We start from the raw sequence: 23,876 nt of genomic DNA, 5'->3' as shown, positions 1-23,876 counted from the left end.
TTCCCAGTTTATTCTTTTTGCTTTGCACAGGATAAAAAGAAAAAAATGAAATGCTGAACTGACTAGGTATACTTCTTGATCCTAATTTTTCCTATCCAAGTTTTCATGATTTTATTGCTACTTTCAGATTAGAAAGGATGTATGTATTAACCCACAGGTAATGCTTATATGTAAATGAAAATAGGAGCTACCTTAAAGGGGTGACAGAATTATAGTAGAGAGATTTTGGTGGCAGGGAGAAGAATGTATCTGAGGTTCCACAAACAGACAATTTGACACAATGTGGTTACAAAACAAAAAAACAAAAAACACTAGAAGTTAGAAGTCAGAATACTTCCATTCCGATTTTACTCTAAATGATGTGAGTTTGGTCAAATCATTTAATTTCTCCAGGTCTCAATTTTCTAATTAGAAAACAACAAAGTTGAATTAGATCTCCACAGATCCTTATAACTGTGAATAAGAAAATACAGTACTCTTAAAATTTAAGATATATAGGTTACTTTTCAATAAAAGAACACTTAATTATTTCTGTATTGCTTCCATGTCTCCCACATTGATCTCAAATAGGATTATTTCAGTTTCCTTTTTCACAGGCACATTGCTGAGTCCTATAGACATCTGACTAGAAAGGCAAGATTAGTCTTCAATGACTCTTTTTCAGTGAACTAAAAACTAGATTCTAAAAAACTGTGAGCTCCTTGAGAAGAATGGCTATTTCTTATTTATGTTTGTATCCCTACAGCAAAGTAGTACCTAACATACAGTAAATGTTCAATACTGTTGGGTGAATGAACTTGAGGAAAAAAATGAAAAGTTCTGCCTTACTGTGTTTTGTTTTTAACTGGTAATTCTATTTCTTGTTCACATACTTTTAGTAAGCTTTTATTTTTAATAACTAGAAACTAGCTTAGTTATATTAATCCAAAGAGAAATCTAAAACAAAATTTTCTGTCTTGGAAACGTTCACTGCATACTTGGTTATTGTTGTTATTTCGAAAAATATTTTCTATTCATTGTTACCAACCTTTTCCGATCTTTGCACACCACAACAGGAACTTTGGCGTGAAAATCAGATTCCACATCTATATATAATACTAATAAAGAAAAAAAATAAACCAAGTAAGACAATATCAACATCTCTCAAATATTTACTCTAGGATAAAGATTAAGCAATAGTATCCTTCTAAAAATCACTCACATTGCTTCTGTGATAACACACACTTCTCATTATGAGCATCAACCCAACAGAATCTCTTACCTCTCTTGGTATCATTTGCTGTATATCACAAACCACAGGCATAGTCCAAAATATTGTCCAAAAATTATAATCACCTTAAGAAAGGACTTAACATCTCTAAAAGTTTGAGTATTTCCTAATAAGTATATAATCTAGTCAGTTATTAAACCTTCAAAAAATATGGCAAACAACAAACACCACTTACTTCTATTTCCGAAGAAGTCATGAAATGAGAACCTACAATTCTCTGACAATTTAATTCTTTTAAATCATCCATGCAAGTAAAAGGCTAACTCTGCTGGTCCCATTTCCTATTAATATATGAAGAGTCTGCCAAATCAAAGCTCTTAAGGAAGAAGATTTGGTAAAGCACACTTCCACTCTGAAGTCTTTCTCTACATCTCCCAGGTAGGCCCCATGTCATAAATGTTTAGTCTAATGAAAATAGATGTTTTAATACTATTTCATTTGAGGTTTAAAGAATATCTCTTAGCAGTACTTGTTGGAATTATTAATTTATTAAAAAATCATGTGCTGCTTGGGCGCCTGGGTGGCTCAGTTGGTTAAGCGACTGCCTTCGGCTCAGGTCATGATCCTGGAGTCCCGGGATCGAGTCCCGCATCGGGCTCCCTGCTCGGCAGGGGGTCTGCTTCTCCCTTTGCCCCTCCCCCCTCTCATGTGCTCTCTCTCTCTCATTCTCTCTGTCTCAAATAAATTAAAAAAAAAAAAAAAAAAAATATTTAAAAAAAAAAAAAATCATGTGCTGGAAATTTATATGCCAGGAATTGCATTATGTGTGGTAGATATGACAATGAATAAGACACAAAGAGCTCAATTATGGGTTTGGAATAAAAATATAGAAACAAATCAATCCTGTAGATGACAAGATAGAAGTCTTAAAGGAGTACAATGAAGGCATAAAGGTGGCTGAATAGTATTCCATTGTGTGTGTGTATATATGTACACACACACATATATATATATATACAACTTCTTTATCCATTCATCTGTCAATGGACATCTTAAGAAGAGCACATGATGTAATGAGCACTGGGTATGACATGAGACTGATGAATCACTGAACTCTACCTCTGAAACTAAAAATACACCGTATGTTAGTTAATTGAATTTAAATTAAAAAATAAACTAAAAAAAATTTTTTAAAAGGTGCTAATAATTTTTTAATCAAAATGTATTTTGTAAGCCTATGTTACGTGACTTAAGATGATCTAGTCATGTATTTAAAATACATTTGCAGGATGCCTGGGTGGGTCAGTCAGTTAAACATCTGCCTTCGGCTCAGGTCATGATCCCAGAGTCCTGGGATCCAGTCCCGCATCCAGCTCCTTGCTCAGCAAGGAGCCTGTTTCTCCCTCTGCCTGCCACTCCCCATTTGTGCTCTCTCTCAATCTCTCTCTCTGACAAATAAATAAGTAAAATCTTTAAAAAATAAATAAAATACGTTTGCTAGGTTGATACTGTCCACTGATTCTAAAGAAGTAAAAGCTCTATGTCCACCTCTTATCTGTAATATGCTTTAGAGTTTTTTGCAATAAGAAACAAATATTTATTAAGAAAAAAATGATACTAAAATCCCTTTACAAGATTAACTGGACCAAATTATTCCCTTAAAAACTAAGGAAAATGGCCAACAAGAAGCTGACAAATAATCAAAAACTGACATGGAAGAGAGAGAAAAAAGAAGTTTAGAACTATAAAGTCAATGACAGGGTAAGGCTAAGGTCAGTAAGCTATCTCTTCTAAGCCAAACTGCAAATATTTTTGCCAGGTACTTATGATTCATAAAATTTAAGATGACAATAATAATAACAATCACACAGCAAGACTTTAATAAGAAGTTACTATAAACTAAGCACTTCTAAGCTGTGGCTTAGCCCATTTCATTCTCACAACAATCTTCTCATCAAAAGATAATAAAAAATATATATACATATATAGCCATTTTACAGATGAGAAAACTGAAACATTAACACTTAAATAATTTGTCAAAGGATATAACCAATAAGTGGCAGAACTAAAATTTGAGCCCAGAAAGTCTGGCTCCAGATCCTGAGCTCTTAAGCATTTACTTTTAACAAGAAAAGCAGTAAATAAAAAACAAGAAAATGATATTCCATATTGTACTACATGACCTAGGGCCTGGTTTAACACAGCTGGAATTTTAAAAAATTTTATTTTAAGACGTATTTTTACCTATATGAATGTCCATTTTACACCAGAAGCAATCCAAACAAGGCAGATATGAAAAACATTTAATAGGTATGATTTGGTTGATGTAATGTAAATGATTAGTTTAATATTAAGTGGAAAAAAAATACTCAATGCATGCACACATTTTTCCCCACGTCTCTCCCTAAATCATCCTTCATCAAACAACCTCCTAATGATTATAGGTTTTCTGTCTTTTACACAAGGAATGCCCATAATATTCAAAGCTAACATTTATTTTTAAAATTACCCAAAAGGCAGTACTTTTTTACATATCAACTTTAAATATACTTTTGATCTAATGACATATAAATTTTGTAGCACACCTATTCAACAAATACGTAAGTATATGTATTATAATGACTCAAATATGCTATGAGCGTTAGTTTAACTTGGTTAGCCATATATAAACAACACACTGCATGTACCCTTAAAGAATTTTCTTTAGAAAGACAAAATAAAAAAGAAACTCACCACTTTTTTTTAAAATCCCAAGCACTTGTATCAGAAGATCTGGATGATTCATCTAAAAGATTTCAAATTAAATCAATACACTACTTTCATAGTTCAAGTTGCATATTTTAGAGAGAATTCAATTTCATTAAATATTTAAATAAAATCATGCTCTATATCTTAAAATAATGAAAAAAATAGAGTTTTACTTTTATTTTAACAAACCTTGTTCACAGAAGTAGAATCTAATAAATAATGTAGTGCTATTATTCCAGCAATATTCCTAGAATTAATAAATTCTTAGTATGAGAAAAGATTCTGGAATTTCACAGCAAAACAAATGGGAAAAAAATCAGTTTACCAAAAAACTGTTAAAGAGAAGTTGTTGAGACAGGAAATTTAAGAGGTACTGATACTGGCAGCATGGTCAAAAGGCTTAGATTAAATACTACTTTAACGAGCTTGTCAAATGCTTAGTTTAATATGTACTTCACTATTTTAAAGTACTTAATAATCATATGCTAATTGTAAGTAAATGATTTTATCAAATGAGAAATAAAACATCAAACTTTCACCTAAATTGAACTGCTTTGAGCATTAAAATTATTTTAAAAAATCAATAATACATGTAAATCGATCATTTTAAATGTTTCATAGGTCAACAAATAAGTAATGTTAGCAATGTTAGTTACTACTTATTTAAAAAGTACCCACAATGTACCAGACACACTACCCAAAAATGCCTGGTATACAGTATCTCATGTCATATAAAGTTATTATCCCTGTTTTGGAAATTAAAAAACGGAGTCTCAGAAAGGTCAAGTAACTTCCTCGTTGCAGCCAAGATTTGAACACAGATGTATGATTTCAAAGCTCTTTTCACTTTCTATACTGCTTACTACAAGCAGTAACTATTCAACATAATCAAATGTATAAGCATTTTCCTTTGTTTTTTACTGCATTCCTCTGCTTTCTTCTTCCTCTCCCTTATTTCTTTATTCCACCTATGTCTAACACCTAATAGTTTCCAAAAGCAACCTTTAATAACGATAGTAACACTCTACAAACCAGAGTTTTATAGTCCCCTACATCTTCTCTAAAAAGATAATCCATTAAAAAAATACCAAGTACTAGTTAAGAATCACATAGAAAAAGGTTTTTCTAATTACTTACCCTGGGAGGAAATTTTATATCTATATTAACATCACTATTTTTCAGAGCAAACTTAGTCAGAGATGAGCCATACAACCTAAGTGAACACTCTGGAAATAAAGGAAAAAATATCAAAGCATGAAACAGAGCGCAAATAGGGGAAAATTAAAAAAACAATGGTAGGAAAATTCATGTATTTTAATTTTATGTCTTCCAATTCTAGTTATAACATTTATAGAAGAATGACATCCTTTCTAACCTATCTAACAAAATAATAAAAATGTTTCTCAATTATGGGGTTCAGGGACAAAGGAAGAAATTACTTATAAAAGTCCAGTGTTTAAACAAAATTTTAGAATAGTTCATTCAGGAATGACTAGAAGTATGCTTAACATTTAATCTGTAACAGTAAAGAATGTACTAACCTAGGTACAGCTATTGTCATAAACTACATTTATTTATTTTTAGATATTTATATTTATGTAAGAGAGAGCACTAAAATGGTGAATGGATCACAGACACTCAATGCCAATGCTCTTTAAAAATACAAAGAGAAGCCTAGTCACCTGAACAAAAAAACAAAATCCTGTGGCTTTGAAGGGTTCACAAAACAAAATATATAGGAATAGTAAGATACAACCTACATCTTTTTCAGACTATTAAATATGTTATTTCAAAAATCATAATAAGGCAAATTTTAAAAGGATCTCACCAGAGGGCAAGTTGAAAAATAACATGATTGGAACTACTCAGGCAGGCCAGGTGCAGTTTCTTAGAAAATGTGAGTTCATACTCATTCATATATATAAGTCTACTTTTCAAGCTCACAAAATGTCTGAAAGTCACTGAAGTCATTAAGATCATAAAAATTTCATTTCTATTCTTAAAATAGTAAATTATTTCTTTTTTTTAAAGCATCATTTTTTTTAAGTTATTTAAGTAATCTCTACACCCCATGTGCGGCTCTAATCCACAACCTGAAGATCCAAGAGTCACACGTTCTTTCAACTGAGCCAGCCAGGTGCCCCAATAGTAAATTATTTCTGTATACAATTTATATTAGTACTCAGTGTTTTTTCATAGAAAACCACATTATTACAGAAGTAATAAAGAGAAATCAAATTGTTTTCCATTTTTAAATTTCAATTTTACATTCTTATAAATCTCACAATGGCTCTATATAAAACTATAATTTGTCAACTGTTCAATACCCTTTGGTGGTGAGAAATAAGTCTTATTTAATAGACATAAATTAAATACTGATGCAAAAAAAATAGCAGGAGCTAAACAAATATAATCTTTATATAAATGTCTACAATAAACCTGGCACAACTCCCACTTACACCAAAAACATAAGCTTTCTGTAAAGAAAGAGCAGAATCAAAAAGAAATAAAAGTGCAGATTTTACTTCTAATGACCCCACTTAAACAAATTAATTTTTCCCCAACATCAGGCCAACAGGAATCTTATTAAGTGACTGGCTGGAATGTATATATTGAAAATAATATAACTAAAATGTCCACTCAGAAGTCAAAGATACTGAAAATATAATATTAAATATATGACCTTTAAGAAATTTTCCTGTATCTGACATTTTAAAAATTTTCTTATTACAAAAATTATGCTATGTCATAACTCCCCATTTTCCTTTCCTGAAATATTTCCCCCAAAAAATCACTTTTAAAATAATTAAATTCATCTGCTTTTAGGATAGAGAAACAAAGAGAAATGAAAACATTAAGAAATTTACACTAAGTTCAACAGGAAGCAAGGGGAAGAGTTGTACTATTTTAAATATTAAGCATAAAGTATATTTTTACCTGGTAAAAATGTTGTTATCACCTTTGACATTTCCTCCACAATTTCCTGACGGACTCTGAGGTCATCATCTGTTATTCCATGTTCTTTTGCTAATTCAATAACTGCAACACTTAAAGCAGCCAGGTGGGCAGGGGTAGGAGGTGGCAGAGAACGAAGCTCACTTTCTTCCTGTTTTTCCTATTAGTGTAACATTTAACAACAACGTAAAAATTTTTTTCTATTTTAATGTCCTTACATTTAGGATAGAAAGACTATACAAATGTATTAACTCAACAAACATTCACCTTCTATGTGCCTGATTCAAGATACCTAGGATATGGAAGTGAACAAGACAAAAATCCCTTCCTTTGTGAGTAAGTATTGGAAGACTGAGGGGTGCTTTGGGGCAGGTTCCTATTAAACATTAAGAAAATAAAATTTGTTCTACTTTACTGTCTGCATAAATTCTGAAATGCTACATCAAAGCCAAAATATTTTAAGTACAGCACTTAGCTGATAATTTTGTGGATAATTTTGTTATAGCAAAGAGATTGTTTTAGATGTAGCAGAAAGTCTTGAATCCTCTCTGATCTGCGTATTAAATGGTCACAGAAAAACATCCTAGACACCATCATCACATTTGTTATACTGCCTACCATTTACAATTGATTTCTGTCATTTTATCCAATGCTAAGCCAAATGTTCCTCAAAACCCTTGATTCTACTAAAAGTTTGAAACCCAATTTAAACCCAAATCTAAAGAGGGACGAACTATATTATATATACACAATGATTTTTTTTTAAAGATTTTATTTATTTGACAGAGAGAGACAAAGCAAGAGAGGGAACACAAGCAGGGGGAGTGGGAGAGGGAAAGTAGGCTTCCCCACGGAGCAGGGAGCCCGATGCGGGGCTCGATCCCAGAACCCTGGGATCATGACCTGAGCCGAAGGCAGACGCTTAAGGCTGAGCCACCCAGGCACCCCACACAATGATTTTTAAAGATTAATTTTTTATTCTGATTTTTAAAAAAATACATGCTAATTGCAAAAGCTACATAAAACATAGAAAATACAAAGAAAATCATCCATGATCTAACATCATACTATTTCCTTTATTTTTTTTTTTTTAAGATTTTATTTATTTATTTGAGAAAGAGCGAGCAAGAGAGGGGTAAGGGCAGAGGGAGAAACAGACTCCCCGGAGCCTGAGGTGGGACTCAGTCCCAGGACCCTGAGATCATAACCTGAGCCAAAATCAAGAGTCAGACACTTAACCAACTGAGCCATTCAGGAGCCCCTTCCTTTATTTTTTTTTACCATAACTGAGACCATACCATTTCTTTAATGTTATAATAATGGCATTTTCTTTTCTTTTCTTTTTTTTTTTTTTAATTTTTTTATTTATTTGACAGAAAGAGACAGTGAGAGAGGGAACACAAGCAGGGGGAGCGGGAGAGGGAAAAGCAGGCTCCCCGCCGAGTAGGGAGCCCGATGTGGGGCTCGATCCCAGGACCCTGGGATCATGACCTGAGCCGAAGGCAGACACTAACGACTGAGCCACCCAGGTGCCCCAATAATGGCATTTTCTATCCCCACATTTCAGTCAAGAGACATTCTCTTATTTTTTGAGACATGTAGCTCCCAACAGATCTAAAAATCAAAAGTAGTTTATTCTCTCTTCTCTACCCCCCACAACATAGTTAAACAAAGACTTTGGTCTATTTCTAATTTTATTCATTGTTACCATACTCAGTCTCAACATAAAGTTTACCTATATCTTAGGTAACATAGGGGGTAAGACAACCTCATTTTTATAAGTTTCTGTGAATATTTCTGCAATCTTAATTATAATCTAAATCTTGGGTAAGTGTCTAAAGTTTTCAGATATACTTTTTTAGGATTCATCCAAGGTATTAATAGCTACACACTTAATTAAAAATTAAAAACATTATATAAGATTAACAAGCAACACAACTATTTTATATATGTAGAACTACCAAAAAATTCTCTGAATTATATTGCTAGATTGTCATGGCAATAAAAAGATAAAAGATAATAAATGAACATAGTCCTCTACCTACATTATTAATAAGCCTATCCTACTTCCTTTAGAATACTGTTCCATCTAACAATCTCACTGATATCCTCCTATCATTGATCATCCTCATACATCCTATCTGAAGTATGACAGAGATAATAGACAACAGATAAATAAATGTATACTATCAGGTCAGGTAAAGCTATGAAGAAAATCAAACAGGGTAAGACTACAGACCGATGGGCAAGGATTATTATTTTAGAATACAGTGGACAAAGAAGGCCCCTCTAAACAAGTAATGTTTAGCAGAAACCTAAAAATGAAAGAGAGAGACATTTAAATTTCTGGGGGAAGAGCATTCCAGATACAGAGAACAGTAAATGCAGAGACTTGGAGGCAAGAAAGTACCTAATGTTATTTGAAGAGATCAGTGTGGCTAAAGGGTTAACAAAGGGGTGACTGGAAGATGATGAGGTTGAAAAGTTAACTAGAAGCCAAATATCGTATGACCTTATGAAACTTGGTAAGGACTTACATTTTATTCTAAGTTGGGAAGCCAAAGAAGGGCTATGAGCAGAAAGTAACATGATATGACATATTTTAAAAGAGCAATCCTGGCTGATAAATGAAGAATAATAGACTGTATGGGGGCAGGAAGGAGGGCTAAGTTGGAAGTAGTCCAGGTGAAAGACGGTGGTAGCAAAGACTAAAACAGAAAGAATAGGAGTGCTTGGTTGGCTCAGTCAGTAGAGCATGCAACTCGGACCTCAAGGTCATAAGTTTGAGCCCCACACTGGGTGTAAAGATTACAAAAAAAAAAAAAACAGAAAGAGCCGAGTGTATGACAAATGACTAAATTTGGAATACACAATGTTTTTGTTTGTTTGTTTTTAAGATTTTATTTATTTATTTGACAGAGAAAGATACAGCGAGAGAGGGAACACAAGTAGGGGGAGTGGGAGGGAGAAGCAGGCTTCCCGCCGATCAGGAAGCCCAATGCGGGGCTCGATCCCAGGACCCTGGGATCATGATCTGAGCCGAAGGCAGATGCTTAACGACTGAGGCACCCAGGCGCCCCAGAATACACAATGTTTTGAAGGTAAATTCTATAGAATTTGTTAATGGTTTGAATGTAGGGTGTAAATGAGAGAGATAAATCAAAGGTGCTTGTCCTAGACAACTGAGTAAATAAATGGTGGTGGCTTCTGCTGAGATGAGGTAAGTTCTGGAAACTTCTGGAAAGAATCAGTTTAGGTTAGGAAAACGTGCCCAAGAAGCAAGAGTCTCCTAATGAGTCTCCTATTTCCAGCCTTTGGCCCTTTTTCCTATTACCCTTACTTCCACCAGTTAGTCTCCTACTTTAAAACTTTCAATAAATCCTCACCAGAATACCAGCAAACCAAATTTGGCAAAATATTAAATAGATTATACACCAGGACAAGTACAATTTATTCCTGGAATGCAAGAATGGTTCAACATACAATAATCAATCAACGTAATCACCTTAACAAAATGAGAGAAAAAAAATGACTTGATTATCTTGATCAACACATAAAAAGCATTCAACAAAATTTAACACCCTTTTGTGGTAAAAAAACAAAACAAAACAAAAAACAAACAAACAAAAACACTCACCAACTAGGAATAAAAAGAAACTACCTCCAGATAATAAAGACCTATTTGAAAAACCCACAGCTAACATTATACTCAGTGGTTAAAGGCTGAAAGCTTTTTCTCTAAGATCAGTAAAACAAGTCAAGAATGCCCATTTTCACCACTTCTGTTCAACATATTAGAAGTGTTAGCCAGAAAAAGAAATAAAAGGCAATTAACCTGGACAGGAAGAAATAAAATTATCTCTATTCACAGATAATAATCTAACATGTAAAAAAACCCTGAAGATGCAAAAAAACTGTTAGAACTAATGAACAAATTCAGTAAAGTAGCAGGATACACATCAACAAAGAAAAATCAGTTGCATTTCTATACACTAACAACAAACAATCTGAAAAGGAAATTAAGAAAACAATTCCATTTAGAATAGCCCCCAAAAGAATAAAATACTTAGAAATTAACTTAATCAAAGAGATGAATGACTTGTACACTGAAAACAGAACACTGCTTAAAGAAATGAAAGAAGACATGAATAAACAGAAAGACATCCCATGTTCATGGATTGGCAGGCTTAGTATTGTTAAGATGTCAATACTACTCAAAGAAATCCACAGGTTCAAAGCAATCCCATCAAAATCCCTTTAATTTTTTTGCAGAAATAGGAAAACTGATCCTAAAATTCACATGGAATCTCAAGGAACCCAAAATAACCAAAACAATCTTGAAAAAGAACCGTTAGAAATTCACATTTCCTGATTTTGAAACTTACTATGCAGAGCCACAGTAATCAAGACAGTATTGTACTAGCATAAAGACAGATGTATAGGCCAACAGAATAAAACACATAACCAAGAAACAGACACTCATATATATGGTCAAATGATTTTTAATAAGGGTGTCAAAACCATTCAATGGCAAATGGACTGTCTTTTCAACAAATGGTGCTAGGAAAACTGGATACCCATATGCAAAATGGACCCTTATCTTACACCATATATAAAAATTAACTCAAAATGGATCAAAGACCTAAATGTAAGAGAAGAATTATAAAACTCTTAGAAGAAAACAGAAGAGAAAAGCTTCATGACACTAGATTTGGCAATGATTTCTTGGGTACGAAACAAAAAAAAAACCACAGACAACAAAAGAAAAATCACACAAATTGGAATTTATGAAAATTAAACTTCTGGGTGGCTCCTGAGTGGCTCAGGTGGTTAAGCATCCGACTCTTGATTTCGGCTCAGATCATGATCTCAGGGTCATGGGATTGAGCCCCACATCAGGCTCCAAGCTCAGCTCAGAGTCTGCTTGAGATTCTCTTTCCCTCTTTCCCTTCCCCTACTCATGCTTGCTCGTGCTGTCTCACTCTCTAATAATAAATAAATAAAATCTTAAAAAAAATTAGACTCCCATGCATCAAACAACACTACTAACAGAGTAAAAAGGCAACCCACAGAATAGGAGAAAATATTTGCAAATCGCATATAGGATAAGGGATTAGTATCCAGAACATAAAAAAAACTCCTCTAAAACTGTGAACAAGAAAACCCAATTCAAAAGTGGTCAAAGGACTTGAAAAGACATTTCTCCAAATACAAATGGGCAGTTAAGTACATGAAAAGGTACTCAACCTCACTAATCACTGGGAAAATACAAATCAAAAGGACAATGAGATACCAATTCACATTAAGATAACTATTATCAAAACAAAACAAAAGAAAAATGCAAGAGTTTTATAAATGTGGAGAAACTGAACCCTTGTGCATTGCTAGTGGGAATGTAAAACGATGTAGCCACTGTGGAAAATAGCATGGCAATTCCTCAAAAAATTTAACATATATTTACCATTTGGTCCAGCAATTCCACTTCTGGGTCTATACACAAAAGAAATAAAAGCAGAAAATCGAACAAGTATTTCCTCTACCAATGTTGATACCAACATCATTCACAATACCCAAAAAGTAGAAACAACCTAAATATGAATGGATGGATGGATGAATGGATACACAAAACATGGTATATACATAAAATGAGCTATTATTCAACATTAAAAGGAAGGGAATTCTGATACATACTATAATATGGTTGAACTCTTGATCTTAGCTCAGGTCTTGATCTCAGGGTCGTGAGTTCAAGCCCCATGTTGGACTCCACACTCAGAGTGGAGCCTAGTTAAAAAAAGATCTTTTTCAGCATCTACTGAAATTATTTTTTGGTTTGTTAATATGATAAATTACATTCATTGGTTTTCTAAACCAACACTGCCCTCCTGGAATAAAGCCCCACTTGATCATAATGTATTTCTTCCTTCATTTTATTGTTAGATTCAATTTGCTAAAATAACGTATAGAATTTTTGCATTAAAATTCATGAGAAATATAGCCTGAAGTTTTCCTTTATTGTATTATCTTTTTCTGGTTTTGGTATCAGAGTAATGTGGGACTCAAGGACTGAAATTAGGAAGCATTCCTCCTCTTCAGTGTCCTGGAAGATGTGTAGAAATGGTACACATATTATCAAGTATCCCAGAGATCAAAAGTAACCTTTTCTTTCTTTTTTTGTTCCAAGTTCTTTTTTTCTTTCCGTCTCATTTTGGATGGTTTCCATTGCTATATGTTCAAGTTCACTAACCTTTTCTCTTGTAAGGTCTGATCTACCATTAGTCCTACTCAGTGTATTTTTCATTTTAGACACTGTAGTTTTCATTCCTGTAAGTTCAGTTTTAATCTTTTTTATATCTTCCATGTCTCTATTTGATTTTTGGAATATCAGGAATATAGTTAACTGCCTTGATGTCCTCCTCTGCTAATTCTCTTGTGTCAATTCAAGGTAGTTTTGATTGGCTGATTTTTCTCATCGTGCAATGTATTTTCCTGCTTTGTTGTATGCCTTATAATCTTTGAATGCCAGACAATGTGAACCTTTTTGTGGTGATAGATATTTTGTATTTCTATAAATACCCTCAAGCTTTGTTCTGTAACAACATTAAACCCTGAAAACTGTCCTTTTGGGTCTTGCCTTTACAATTCTTTAGTTGGGGGTAGCCTGGGTGGCTCAATCAGTTAAGCTTCTGCCTTTGGCTCAGGTCATGATCTCAGGGTCCTGGAATTGGGCCCTATGTCAGGTTCCCTGCTCAGCTGGGAGTCTGCTTCTCCCACTCCCTCTGTCCCTCTCCCCCTCCCCATTCATGCTCTCTCTCTCTCTCTCCCCCTCTCAAATAAATAAAATCCTTTTAAAAAATCTTTAGCTGGGATCAGACTGCATTTAGTTTCTATATATTCCCCACTCTTAAAACAAGATCCTTCTGGGTACTCCATCCAATGCCTATGAAGTATGAGTTTTCCAGTCTGAATAGTGGTAAAGTACTATTCTCAGCCCTATGTAAGCATCAAGCACTATTCTAATTCCTTAGATGATTCTTTCCCTGGCTTCAGGCAGCTTCCTCGCATGCATGTACCAATCAGTACTGTGCTGAATACTCTGAGGGGACTGTCTTTATATCTATGGATTTCTTTCTGTATAGCTTTCTCTTTTTTGTTATTCTGTCCTACAAACTCTAGCCACCCTGGATTCCCTGGACTCAAGTTCATCTCCTCAACTCTGGGAGGGCACTGGTCTCCCCTTCCTATAATGCAGTATGGAAACTCTCTCAAACTAGAGTAATCATTGGGCTAATCTCATTTGATTTCCATTCGCTGCCTGAAAACCATTGTTAGCTATTTTTATCCTTTTTTTTTCCTTTGGTTTACTCAAGAGTAAGGGTAAATCTAGTCCTTATTATTACAACTTCAACAAAAGCAGAAATCTAATACAGCTGCTTTTAAGTTCTTTTGTTAGTTTTTTTGTAATGTCCTATAATTTCCTTAAAATGTATATAATGTCTTTGGTTTTCTTTGTAAGTTTTCTGTTTGGAATTCCCTGAGCTTCCTGGAATTAATGATTAGCATCATTCAAAATTTCTTGAAATATCTCAGTTATTATCTCATAAACTACCAACTCTATCTTTGTTCTATTAAATCTTCTGAAGTTCTAATTAAATCGAAATAACATGCTGACAAAATTTTAATTTCTCTTCCTTCTGAATTCCTGATTTTCTTCAATGCATTCATTTTTTTCAAGAAAGACATATTGAGCACCTACTGTGTGTCAGACACTGTCCTAACCAATACAGAAACAAAAATAAGTAAGAAATAAAACCTGCCCTCTAGAATACTGAAGTCTAGAAGAGGAGAGAAAGCAGAAATGCACAATACAATATATCCAGTTTTCTGATCAAGCAGCTCTGCAAGCACAGAGAAGGAATACCTAATCCAGACTTGTTGGGAAGGTCTGGTAAAAGAATATTTCTCAGAGAAAATGCAGACACTTAGACATAAGCAGAAGATTATATAGTATTACTATTACCACTTTGAGGGGTGCCTAGGTGGCACACTCGGTTGAGCATCCGACTCTCGGTTTTGGCTCAGGTTGTGATCTTGGGGTTGTGGGATAGACCTCTGCACTCAGCACGGAGTCTGCTTGGGATTCTCTCTCCCTCTCCCTCTGCCCCTCCCACTTGTGCTCTCTCTCTAAAATAAATAAACACATCTTTAAAATATATATATATTACCACTTTGGAAAAGAAAAACTTAAATAGCTAAAATAGTAATAATTTTTTAAAAACACATTATTCAGGGGCGCTGGGTGGCTCAGTCGTTAAGCATCTGCCTTCGGCTCAGGTCATGATCCCAGGGTCCTGGGATCGAGCCCCACATCAGGCTCCCTGCTCCATGGGAAACCTGCTTCTCCCTCTCGTACTCCCCCTGCTTGTGTTCCCTCTCTCGCTGTGTCTCTCTGTCAAATAAATAAATAAAATCTTTTTTAAAAATTATTCATATCTATGTCTATGAAATGTTCTAATAAAAATAACTGAAAAATTATGAATTCCTAAAGTCTAGATTATAAGGCCCTGCATGGCCTGGACTTCTCCAGCTTTATCTCACATCATTTTCCTCCTATCTCTCTTTGCCCCAGTCATACTAGACTCTTTCTGTTCCTCATATGCCATGTCATCATTCACCTTTTTTGCCTTTTTTTTTTTTTAAAGATCCACCTATTCATTTTGAGAGAGCACACAAGCACAAGTGGGGTGAGGGGCAGGGGGAGAAACTTTCAAGCAGATTTCCTGCTGAGCTCAGAACTGACTCGCGCTCAGTTACATGACCCATAAGATCATGACCTGAGCCAAAACCAAGAGCCAGATGTTCAATTGACTGAGCCACTCAGGCACCTTTTTGCCTTAATTTTAAACTACTACTTCAAAGTTCAGCTCAAATGTCACTTTCTCAGAGAAATGTCCTTGTTGCAGATTAAGTAAAATATCCTTGTACACTTCCTTAGCACCACATTTCTCCCTTTAATAAAACTCAATATACTTAAATTCTTTTTCAGTGTATGCCTTCACCAATACTTTAGAAACTCTGAGGGTAGGAACCACAACTAGCTTATTCACCACTGACTAGATCTAGCACATAAAAACTCAATAAATATCAGTTGGACTGATTGTATTTAACAGTTTCTTTTTTTTAATTAAGATTTTATTTTTAAACAAACTCTGCACCCAACATGGGGCTTGAACTTACAACCCAGAGATCAAGAATCACATGTTCTACCAACTGAGCCGGCCAGGCACCCCTATCTGACAGTTTTAAATTTAAGAATCAACATACTTTTATTTATTTATTTGACAGAGACTGGTCTCTGAAAAAGTTCCCCTCCTGACCACCTAAGATAAGAAAGGCAATCACAGCTTTTAATGCTATCACTTCAGTTACTAATGTAAGACAGGACAAATAACCCATTTTTGTTTCATAAATAAATATTTCATATAGTTTTACCATTCGAAAAATAAAATATTTTGTAAAAAGAACTCACCAAAATATTTTTCTTATGTCGTTTCTCCTTTATATGTTTATGAGCTCCCTGGATGTTTTCAATGTGAATTAAGCAAAGTTTGCATAGATATCGGCAATTGGTATATTCTGGTGAGCGCTGAAAAGTTAAAAAAATGCATTTTTTCAGAAAACAGAGAAGTAAATATATGACTATATATGTGAATGATATAATTACATAAATATAAGAAACAAAAACAAGCATTAAAGGAATAAATTTTTAATAAACAATCAGTACTTATATCCCCAAAAGATAATTGTCCTTTTCAAAATAGACATCACAGAAGATCATATACTCATTTCAAACAACACCATTATAATGTTAAATGTTTGGTACTTATCTAATATAATACAGTCCTTAGAATCCAATGTAGGAAAAGAAAGGCAGTCTTATTACTTAGTCTTATTCCAATGCTCTCCCAAAAACCGGTTTCAAACTTTGTCTTTTTGATTACTATAAAAAATAAAATCCACCCTCAAATAGATTTTAAAAGAGTATGAGTTGAGAATATGGAAGAAAATTCCAAAAGCTGAGTTCTGAAAACATACTCAATCACAATCTCATGGGAATAAATGGATAATCTCTTGAGGTAACTATTCTAAAGGAAACAATTCTGACACACAAGAATGATCATAGTACTTTAGTCATACTTTATAAATCTGTTCTTGAAATAATAAAAAAAAAAAAACTTACTATTTCCAAAGTGCCTGTTAGGTGCTAGGCACTATGTTAGGTGCTTCATATACAATGTCATTTTAATACCTCTAATAATCCAATTAGATTGCTATTATTTTCATTCTCTAGATGTGAAAACAAAAGCTCATACAGCCTATAACTTTCACAAAGATATAATATTAAGTAGGAGATGCTGAATTTAAATTCATGTATATCTGAATCCAAAGCCAACTCTACCCATATGATTACACAATGAAAAATTACAGAAACACAATAAATACACATTGAATTTTCAAACATGATTTCTAGTGCATTATACTGCAATTTCTGAAATTACAGCAATGCTTAAATTTTTATTTCAGATTGATCTTCAATAGCCTGCAACTCTTGACAAAAAGATTCTCTAACTTCATAATACTATGATTTTCTTTAAATGGAAACCTGCCCCAAATTCAGCAACAGTCCTACCACAGACTAAAAATAAATATAGCCATTATTTATAAAGTATGTATAACCTTACAACCTATAATGATTCCCTATTTTACTGGCAAAGCAACTAAATCTCAAAAATTAAATAATTGTCCAAAACAACAAGCAAAAAGGAAAATTCAGTTCAATCCAGTCATTTCAATTTGTAGTATAAAAATTCTTTTACCATTTGCAATGACGTGGATGGAGCTAGAGAATATTATGCTAAGCGAAAGAGGTCAAAGACAAATATCGTATGATTTCACTCATATGCGGAACTTAAGAAACAAAACAAATAAGCAAAGGAAAAAAAGAGAAAGAGGCAAACTAAGAAGCCAAATTTATCAAGAGAACAAACTGACTGTTACCAGAAGATAGGTGGGTGAGGGGCTGGGTTAAATAGGTGATGGGGATCAAGGAGTACACTTGTGATAAGCACCTGGTGGTATATGGAAGTGCTGAATGGTTCTATGGTACACCTGAAACTAATACTACACTGTATATTAAACTAAATGGAATTTAAATAAAAACTTAAAAAACAAAAAACCATAAAAAACTCTTTCAAATCTGTCCTTATTGGGGAATGAATTTAAGCCCTTGCAGAGACTCCTACCTCTTAGTTTCCAGCCACAACTAGTACTTAATTCCCTTAATATTTTCTGAGCTCATAATGTATGTCAAACATTTGTCTAGAAGTAGGGATATATAGCATAAACAAAACAAACCAAAGTCTGTCCTCACAATCTACTTCTAGTATACAGAGACATGTAATAAATAAAGAAATGCACAAATAAATACGAATAGGGTGCAGGGGTGTTAACTACTTTTTAAAAAAGGATCATCACTTAAGACCTTACTGATAAAATAATTTAAAGGAAGTGAAGGATTAAGCTAAGTGGGTATTTGGGAAGAGACATTCCAAGTCGAAGGAAATGTTAATGATAAGGCCCTGAGGCAGGAATATGCTAATATGTCTGAGAAACTGCAAAAAGTCTAATATATGACTGACACTGAGTGGTAAAGAGGGCCAGGTCGCAGGGCCCCTTAAAAGAACTCTGGTTTTTATTCCAAGTGTGAGGGAAAGACACTAAAGGTTTTTGAGCAGAGAATTAAGTTTTAATCTATATTTTAAAAGGATTGCTTGCCTTCCTAATTCCTTTAAGAATAGAAGCAGGAAGAGCTTATTGCCATTATGAGCATACTGCAATGATCTAGAAAAAGAATGATGTTGGCCCGGTTCAAGAAGAGTGGTGAAAGTGGCAAGGTTCGGATTCAGGAGTTGAAAACATAAATACACAACACCTAAAGCTATGAATATTGATGAGGTCGCTAAAGGAGTCAAGAAATCACTCATCATATAAGTTTTTCAATTGTAAAATATTAGCAGACAAGGATTGTCTGGATTCTTTCTGTAAGAAAAGTTTGTTTTAACATGAATGGGGAGTCAGAAGGCTTGAGATGACATCTCAATTGACCTTGGATTAAATCTCTAACACTGAAAACTGCTTCTATAACCTTAAAATGAAATAATAAAAATTGCTCTACCTGGTAAAATAATTCAATTCTACAAGTAGCTGATCTTTACCACTTAATATACACCAGACACTATGCAAAAACTTTTACTTGTATTATTGTATTTAATCCTCATAACAGTCAATGAGCTAGGTGTTATTTTTATCAACTCAATTATAATGATGAAGAAACTGAGGTTTAAAGAGTTATTAAATAACTTATCTAATGTTATCCAACCAGTAAGTGGCAGAGGTAGACCCAGTGACTCCAAAACCTACACACTTAACCACTAAGCAAACTACCTCTAATTATTAACCAACTACTACGTGCAAGGTACTATATTAAGCACAATAGCAAATAGGACAAAAATGTTCTCATGACATCATAAAGCTTCTAGTTTCACAGAAGAGACACATGAAAAGTGTTTTAAAACTCCTTCATTATATAGTTGTATTTTATTTTACTATTAAAACACACACACTAATAAACCTTCTTTAAAGTTTCTGCAAACCAGCCAGAATAAAGACTGCTGGGCACAGAAATTCTAAGTATTTCCTAGTCAATATTTAACACTAACTATAGGGAAATTTACCCTTCTGATCTAATAGCTTGGATTCAGTCCTTCTTTGGTACAGTTTAAAAATCTACATTTTTACTCATCAATCAGATAATCTATGGGTACACTGTGAACCCAAGGACTGATAAAATCAAAAGCAAGTAGTTAAGAATATTCTTAATGAATGTCTAATAAGTTGGTAAAGAAAAATGTTAATTAAGAGTACACTAAATTGAAAATAAGAGGTTTTGGAGGACATGAGAAACAAAGTGCCAGAAAGAAAAGAGATTATAGACATCTATGCTAGTATTGGCACACTCATTTTATATCGTTGCTGCTTAAATTCAAATAAATTCAAACAGCAAAATGTTTTCCATGCTTCTAAAGCTTTTCTTTTACCCCTGGCCATTCTTTCCTACCACCATCAAATATCCATTCCACCCTAATTTCTTTCTTCTCCCAAGAACTGATCTTTCCTGCTTCATATCCTATCCCATCCTGTCCCCTACTTATTTTTTAAAAACACATTTTTTCACATTTCCTTTATACATGCCATATAATTCACCTGTGCCAGACTTCCCCAATTCACCTAGTCAACTCCTACAGCTACTCCTTCAGACTCAGTTCCAATGTCACCTCCTTATAAAGCATTCTCCAAATTGATGCCTCTATACCCCCACTCAGGTTGGTCACTCTTTTGTCTAAAATTTCAAACAATACTGTTATTATTACTGTTGTTTGCTTACATGCTTTTCTCTAATTAGTAAACTCCTAGAAAAGCAGTAACATGTTTTTAAAAATGCCACACATGCCCCAATTCAACTTCTTATCACCAGATCATGGCACACGAGAAGCATTCAATATTTATCTTAACAGATCCAGAATAGCTACTAATTCCAGACTTAAGGAAGAGAAAGTGAGGAAAGAGAAAACTAAGTAAAAGAGCAAATTGCAAAAAAGACTTCCTTCTAACTAGGACCTTTGGAGACTAGCTACACAACCTAAATTCTCTCTACCTCTTGATATTCCTTTCTATTTTAATAGGGTGACTACTCTGTCATAAGTTCTATTAATAACTCAGGATTGCCTCTTAAATTTAGACATTACCTCATTTTTCTAAACTCTACAAAATTATACCATTTCTTTCTTTCCTTTCTTATTTATCAAGAATGATGACCTATATTTCCTTGTATACATGCTCACAAATATCCCAAGTATCTATTTGTAAACAGACTGATTTATGAGTCATTCCTTCAATATCTAGCAATGTTTTTATTAAGGCTAGGAATGTGTATTTCTAGGTTAAGAATTTAATTAGCACACAGGAATAAGATACTAATGGCTAGAACAATTCTTAATACATAGGAGATACTCGGTAAATATGGGAGACAGAAGAGGAAAGGGTAGGAGAAAACCAAGGAGAAAAGGAGAAAGTGTAGTATATCACATAATATTTGCTAATTTGTCACTCCGAATGGACTTCTAATTCACCAACTGCCATTTTCATCAATATATCCCAGTGCCAATCATAGTACCTAGAACATAACAGGCACTCAGTATCTATTAATGAGTGAATAAATCAGAGGTCAGCAAACTTCTGTAAAGGGACAAAGTAATATTTGGGTAAATATCTTATGCTTTGGTAGGTAAACAGTAAATATTTTATGCTTTGCAAGCTATAATGTTCTCTGGAGCAACTAATTACTCAATTCAACTCTGCCATGGTAGCATAAAAGCAGCCATAGACAATAGGTAAACAAATGGGCATGGCTATATACCGATACAATTTTGCTTACAAAACAAGGGGCTAGGTTTATTTTACACAATTTTAAAAACACAAAGCACACATACAAAAGGCAAAAACAAGACGGTAGGCCATAGTTTCTTGACCCTGGAATGAATGAACAAAGTCAGACTCACAGATGTAAGGATTTGCTGAACAAAGGGAGAGAAGGAGGAGAGAAGAAAGGAAAGAGGGAAATTAGGAAAAATGAATGCTATCTCTGCCTTAGCAATAAAAGAAGATAAAAAGAGCTGTGCTTGGCAAAGAAAAGTTATGACACATGCATCTTCCTCCACATAACTAAAATGACATAGTATACTTTTTCAAGTCGAAAGATGTGATCTCTTTCTAAGCGTTCTTCTGCTTGTTTCAAGCCTAGCCTCTGCTCAGGTGTCAATGCAGATTCATCTATCACAGTAGCATTTTCTAAATAGTCCATCTCTGAAGAATTTTCTTTATTAGAGTCATCATTCTTCATTTTACCTAGAAAAGGAAGCAATCAGTTACCATCAGCAGAACTGATAAATTAAAAAAAATTTTTAATGGAAAACAGACATCAATTTATACACATACAGGAAAACTATTCTTTCCTTATACTTTCCTTAGTTGTACAAGTTGGTATACTTATTTAAAATACAAGTAAGAGATATACATGGTATCAGAATTCACAAAGAAAAATCTATTTCATGGGTCAAATGCCTATTTTGTTCTTCCAACCTATCAAGAGAGAAATATGACTGAGACTCACTACACGAGGCTAACACAACATACCGTCTTGTAAAATCTCTGAACTATGAAATGTGATAAAAAGCTATTTTAAGTCCCAAAGATTAGTCACTAAAGTCACTTTAATGACTTCATCACTATACACGAGCAGCTAAAAGAACATATATCCTCTAGACCACAAGCTCCTCCCTCTTTGCTTTCACTGAACTCATGGATATCCCTACCACATTAATACTTTTTCTTTGCTTCTCTGCCTCCTAACTGGATTCAATCTTTTCAAGGCACAGACTGTGTGCTATCATCTTTTCATTTCCAGCACCTAGCATTATACACCTGGCATACAGTAGGTTCCACTATCAGTGTGATTTTTTAAAATACAAATTCAATCAAATTATTCTCTTGCTTAAAATACCTAAAGGCTTTCAAAGAGTTCAGGATAAAGTTTAAACTCTCTAGCATAATACATGCCATCCTTGCCTTCATGAAGGCAGTAAACAGAATAATAATTCCAAGTTGTAATAAGTGCTGTAAAAGAAAAAAGCAAGTAACTCAGAAGGAAACTAACTTTAGATATGGGAGTCAGGGAAGACTTCTCTCAGATTTTAAATCAAGACCTTAAGAAAGAGAGCTAAGGTGTCTATATCTCTAACCTTACATCCTACCTTAACACTTTTCACTTCATTCATACCAAATGTGCTAGATAGAATGGATCATTGCTACTTCAAGTCTCAATGCCTTTTTTTTTCATTTTTTTTTATTATGTTATGTTAATCACCATATACATTACATCATTAGTTTTTGATGTAGTGTTCCATGATTATTTGCGTATAACACCCAGTGCTCCATGCAGAACGTGCCCTCTTTAATATCCATCACCAGGCTAACCCATCCTCCCACCCCCCTCCCCTCTAGAACCCTCAGTTTGTTTTTCAGAGTCCATCATCTCTCATGGTTCATCTCCCCCTCCGATTTCCCCTCCTTCATTCTTCCCCTCCTGCTATCTTCTTCTCTTTTTTTTAACATGTAATGTATTATTTGTTTCAGAGGTACAGATCTGTGAGGGATGGGGCGGCTGGCTGTTGAATCAATGCCTTTTACATATGCTGTTCCTTCCACGATCAAGGCCATCCTCACTTCAGCTAGTAATGTTTACCTGTCCTGCAAAATTCAGCTTAAGCTTACACTGTTTCAGAAGACAGTCCGATATTCTTTATACAGTTGACACTTGAATAATACTGGGGCTTGGGATGCCAAAATCTGCGTATAACTTTTTATTGCCCCAAATCTTAACTATTAATAGCCTATTGTTGACCTTAATAATAACAAACAGTTGACAGACACATATTCTGTACATTATATATATATTACATATTGTATTCTTATAATAAAGTAAGCTAGAAAAAAGAAATTCGTATTAAGAAAATCGTAAGAGGGGTGCCTGGGTGGCTCCGTCGGTTAAGTGTCCAACTCTTGATTTCAGTTCAGGTCATGATCTCAGGGTCTTGAGATCGAGCCCTCTGTTGGGCTCTGCACTGGGCATGGAGCCTGCTTAAGGTTCTCTCCCTCCCTCCCTCCCTCTCTGCCCCCTCTCCCGAACAGAAGGAAAAAAGGAAGGAAGGAAGGAGAAAGGAGGAAGGAAGGAAGGAAGGAGGAAGGAAGGAAGGAAGGAAGGAAGGAAGGAAGGAAGGAAGGAAGG

The 23,876-nt window shown here is 34.3% G+C and overlaps 1 protein-coding gene across 8 annotated transcripts in view; it reads right to left on the bottom strand.

Annotated features, from left to right (window-relative positions):
- The window catches only part of TUT4 (terminal uridylyl transferase 4), a 124,126-nt gene that overhangs the window by 57,060 nt on the left and 43,190 nt on the right, over positions 1-23,876 (bottom strand). For all 8 annotated transcript variants that reach the window (XM_032428971.1, XM_032428937.1, XM_032428996.1 and 5 more), the window contains exons 4-9: positions 21,774-21,937; positions 16,443-16,559; positions 6,896-7,073; positions 5,096-5,184; positions 3,944-3,995; positions 1,028-1,097 (exon numbers count right to left, since the gene is read on the bottom strand). In XM_032428971.1, coding sequence (XP_032284862.1) covers positions 1,028-1,097; positions 3,944-3,995; positions 5,096-5,184; positions 6,896-7,073; positions 16,443-16,559; positions 21,774-21,937 — 670 coding nt within the window. The remainder of the gene's footprint in view (positions 1-1,027; positions 1,098-3,943; positions 3,996-5,095; positions 5,185-6,895; positions 7,074-16,442; positions 16,560-21,773; positions 21,938-23,876) is intronic.

The sequence above is a fragment of the Phoca vitulina genome, unplaced genomic scaffold, assembly GCF_004348235.1.
Source record: "Phoca vitulina isolate PV1807 unplaced genomic scaffold, GSC_HSeal_1.0 scaffold2, whole genome shotgun sequence".
Taxonomy (NCBI): domain Eukaryota; kingdom Metazoa; phylum Chordata; class Mammalia; order Carnivora; family Phocidae; genus Phoca; species Phoca vitulina.
The sequence above is the reverse complement of the archived record's forward strand: the minus strand, read 5'-3'. Positions and strand labels throughout refer to the sequence as shown.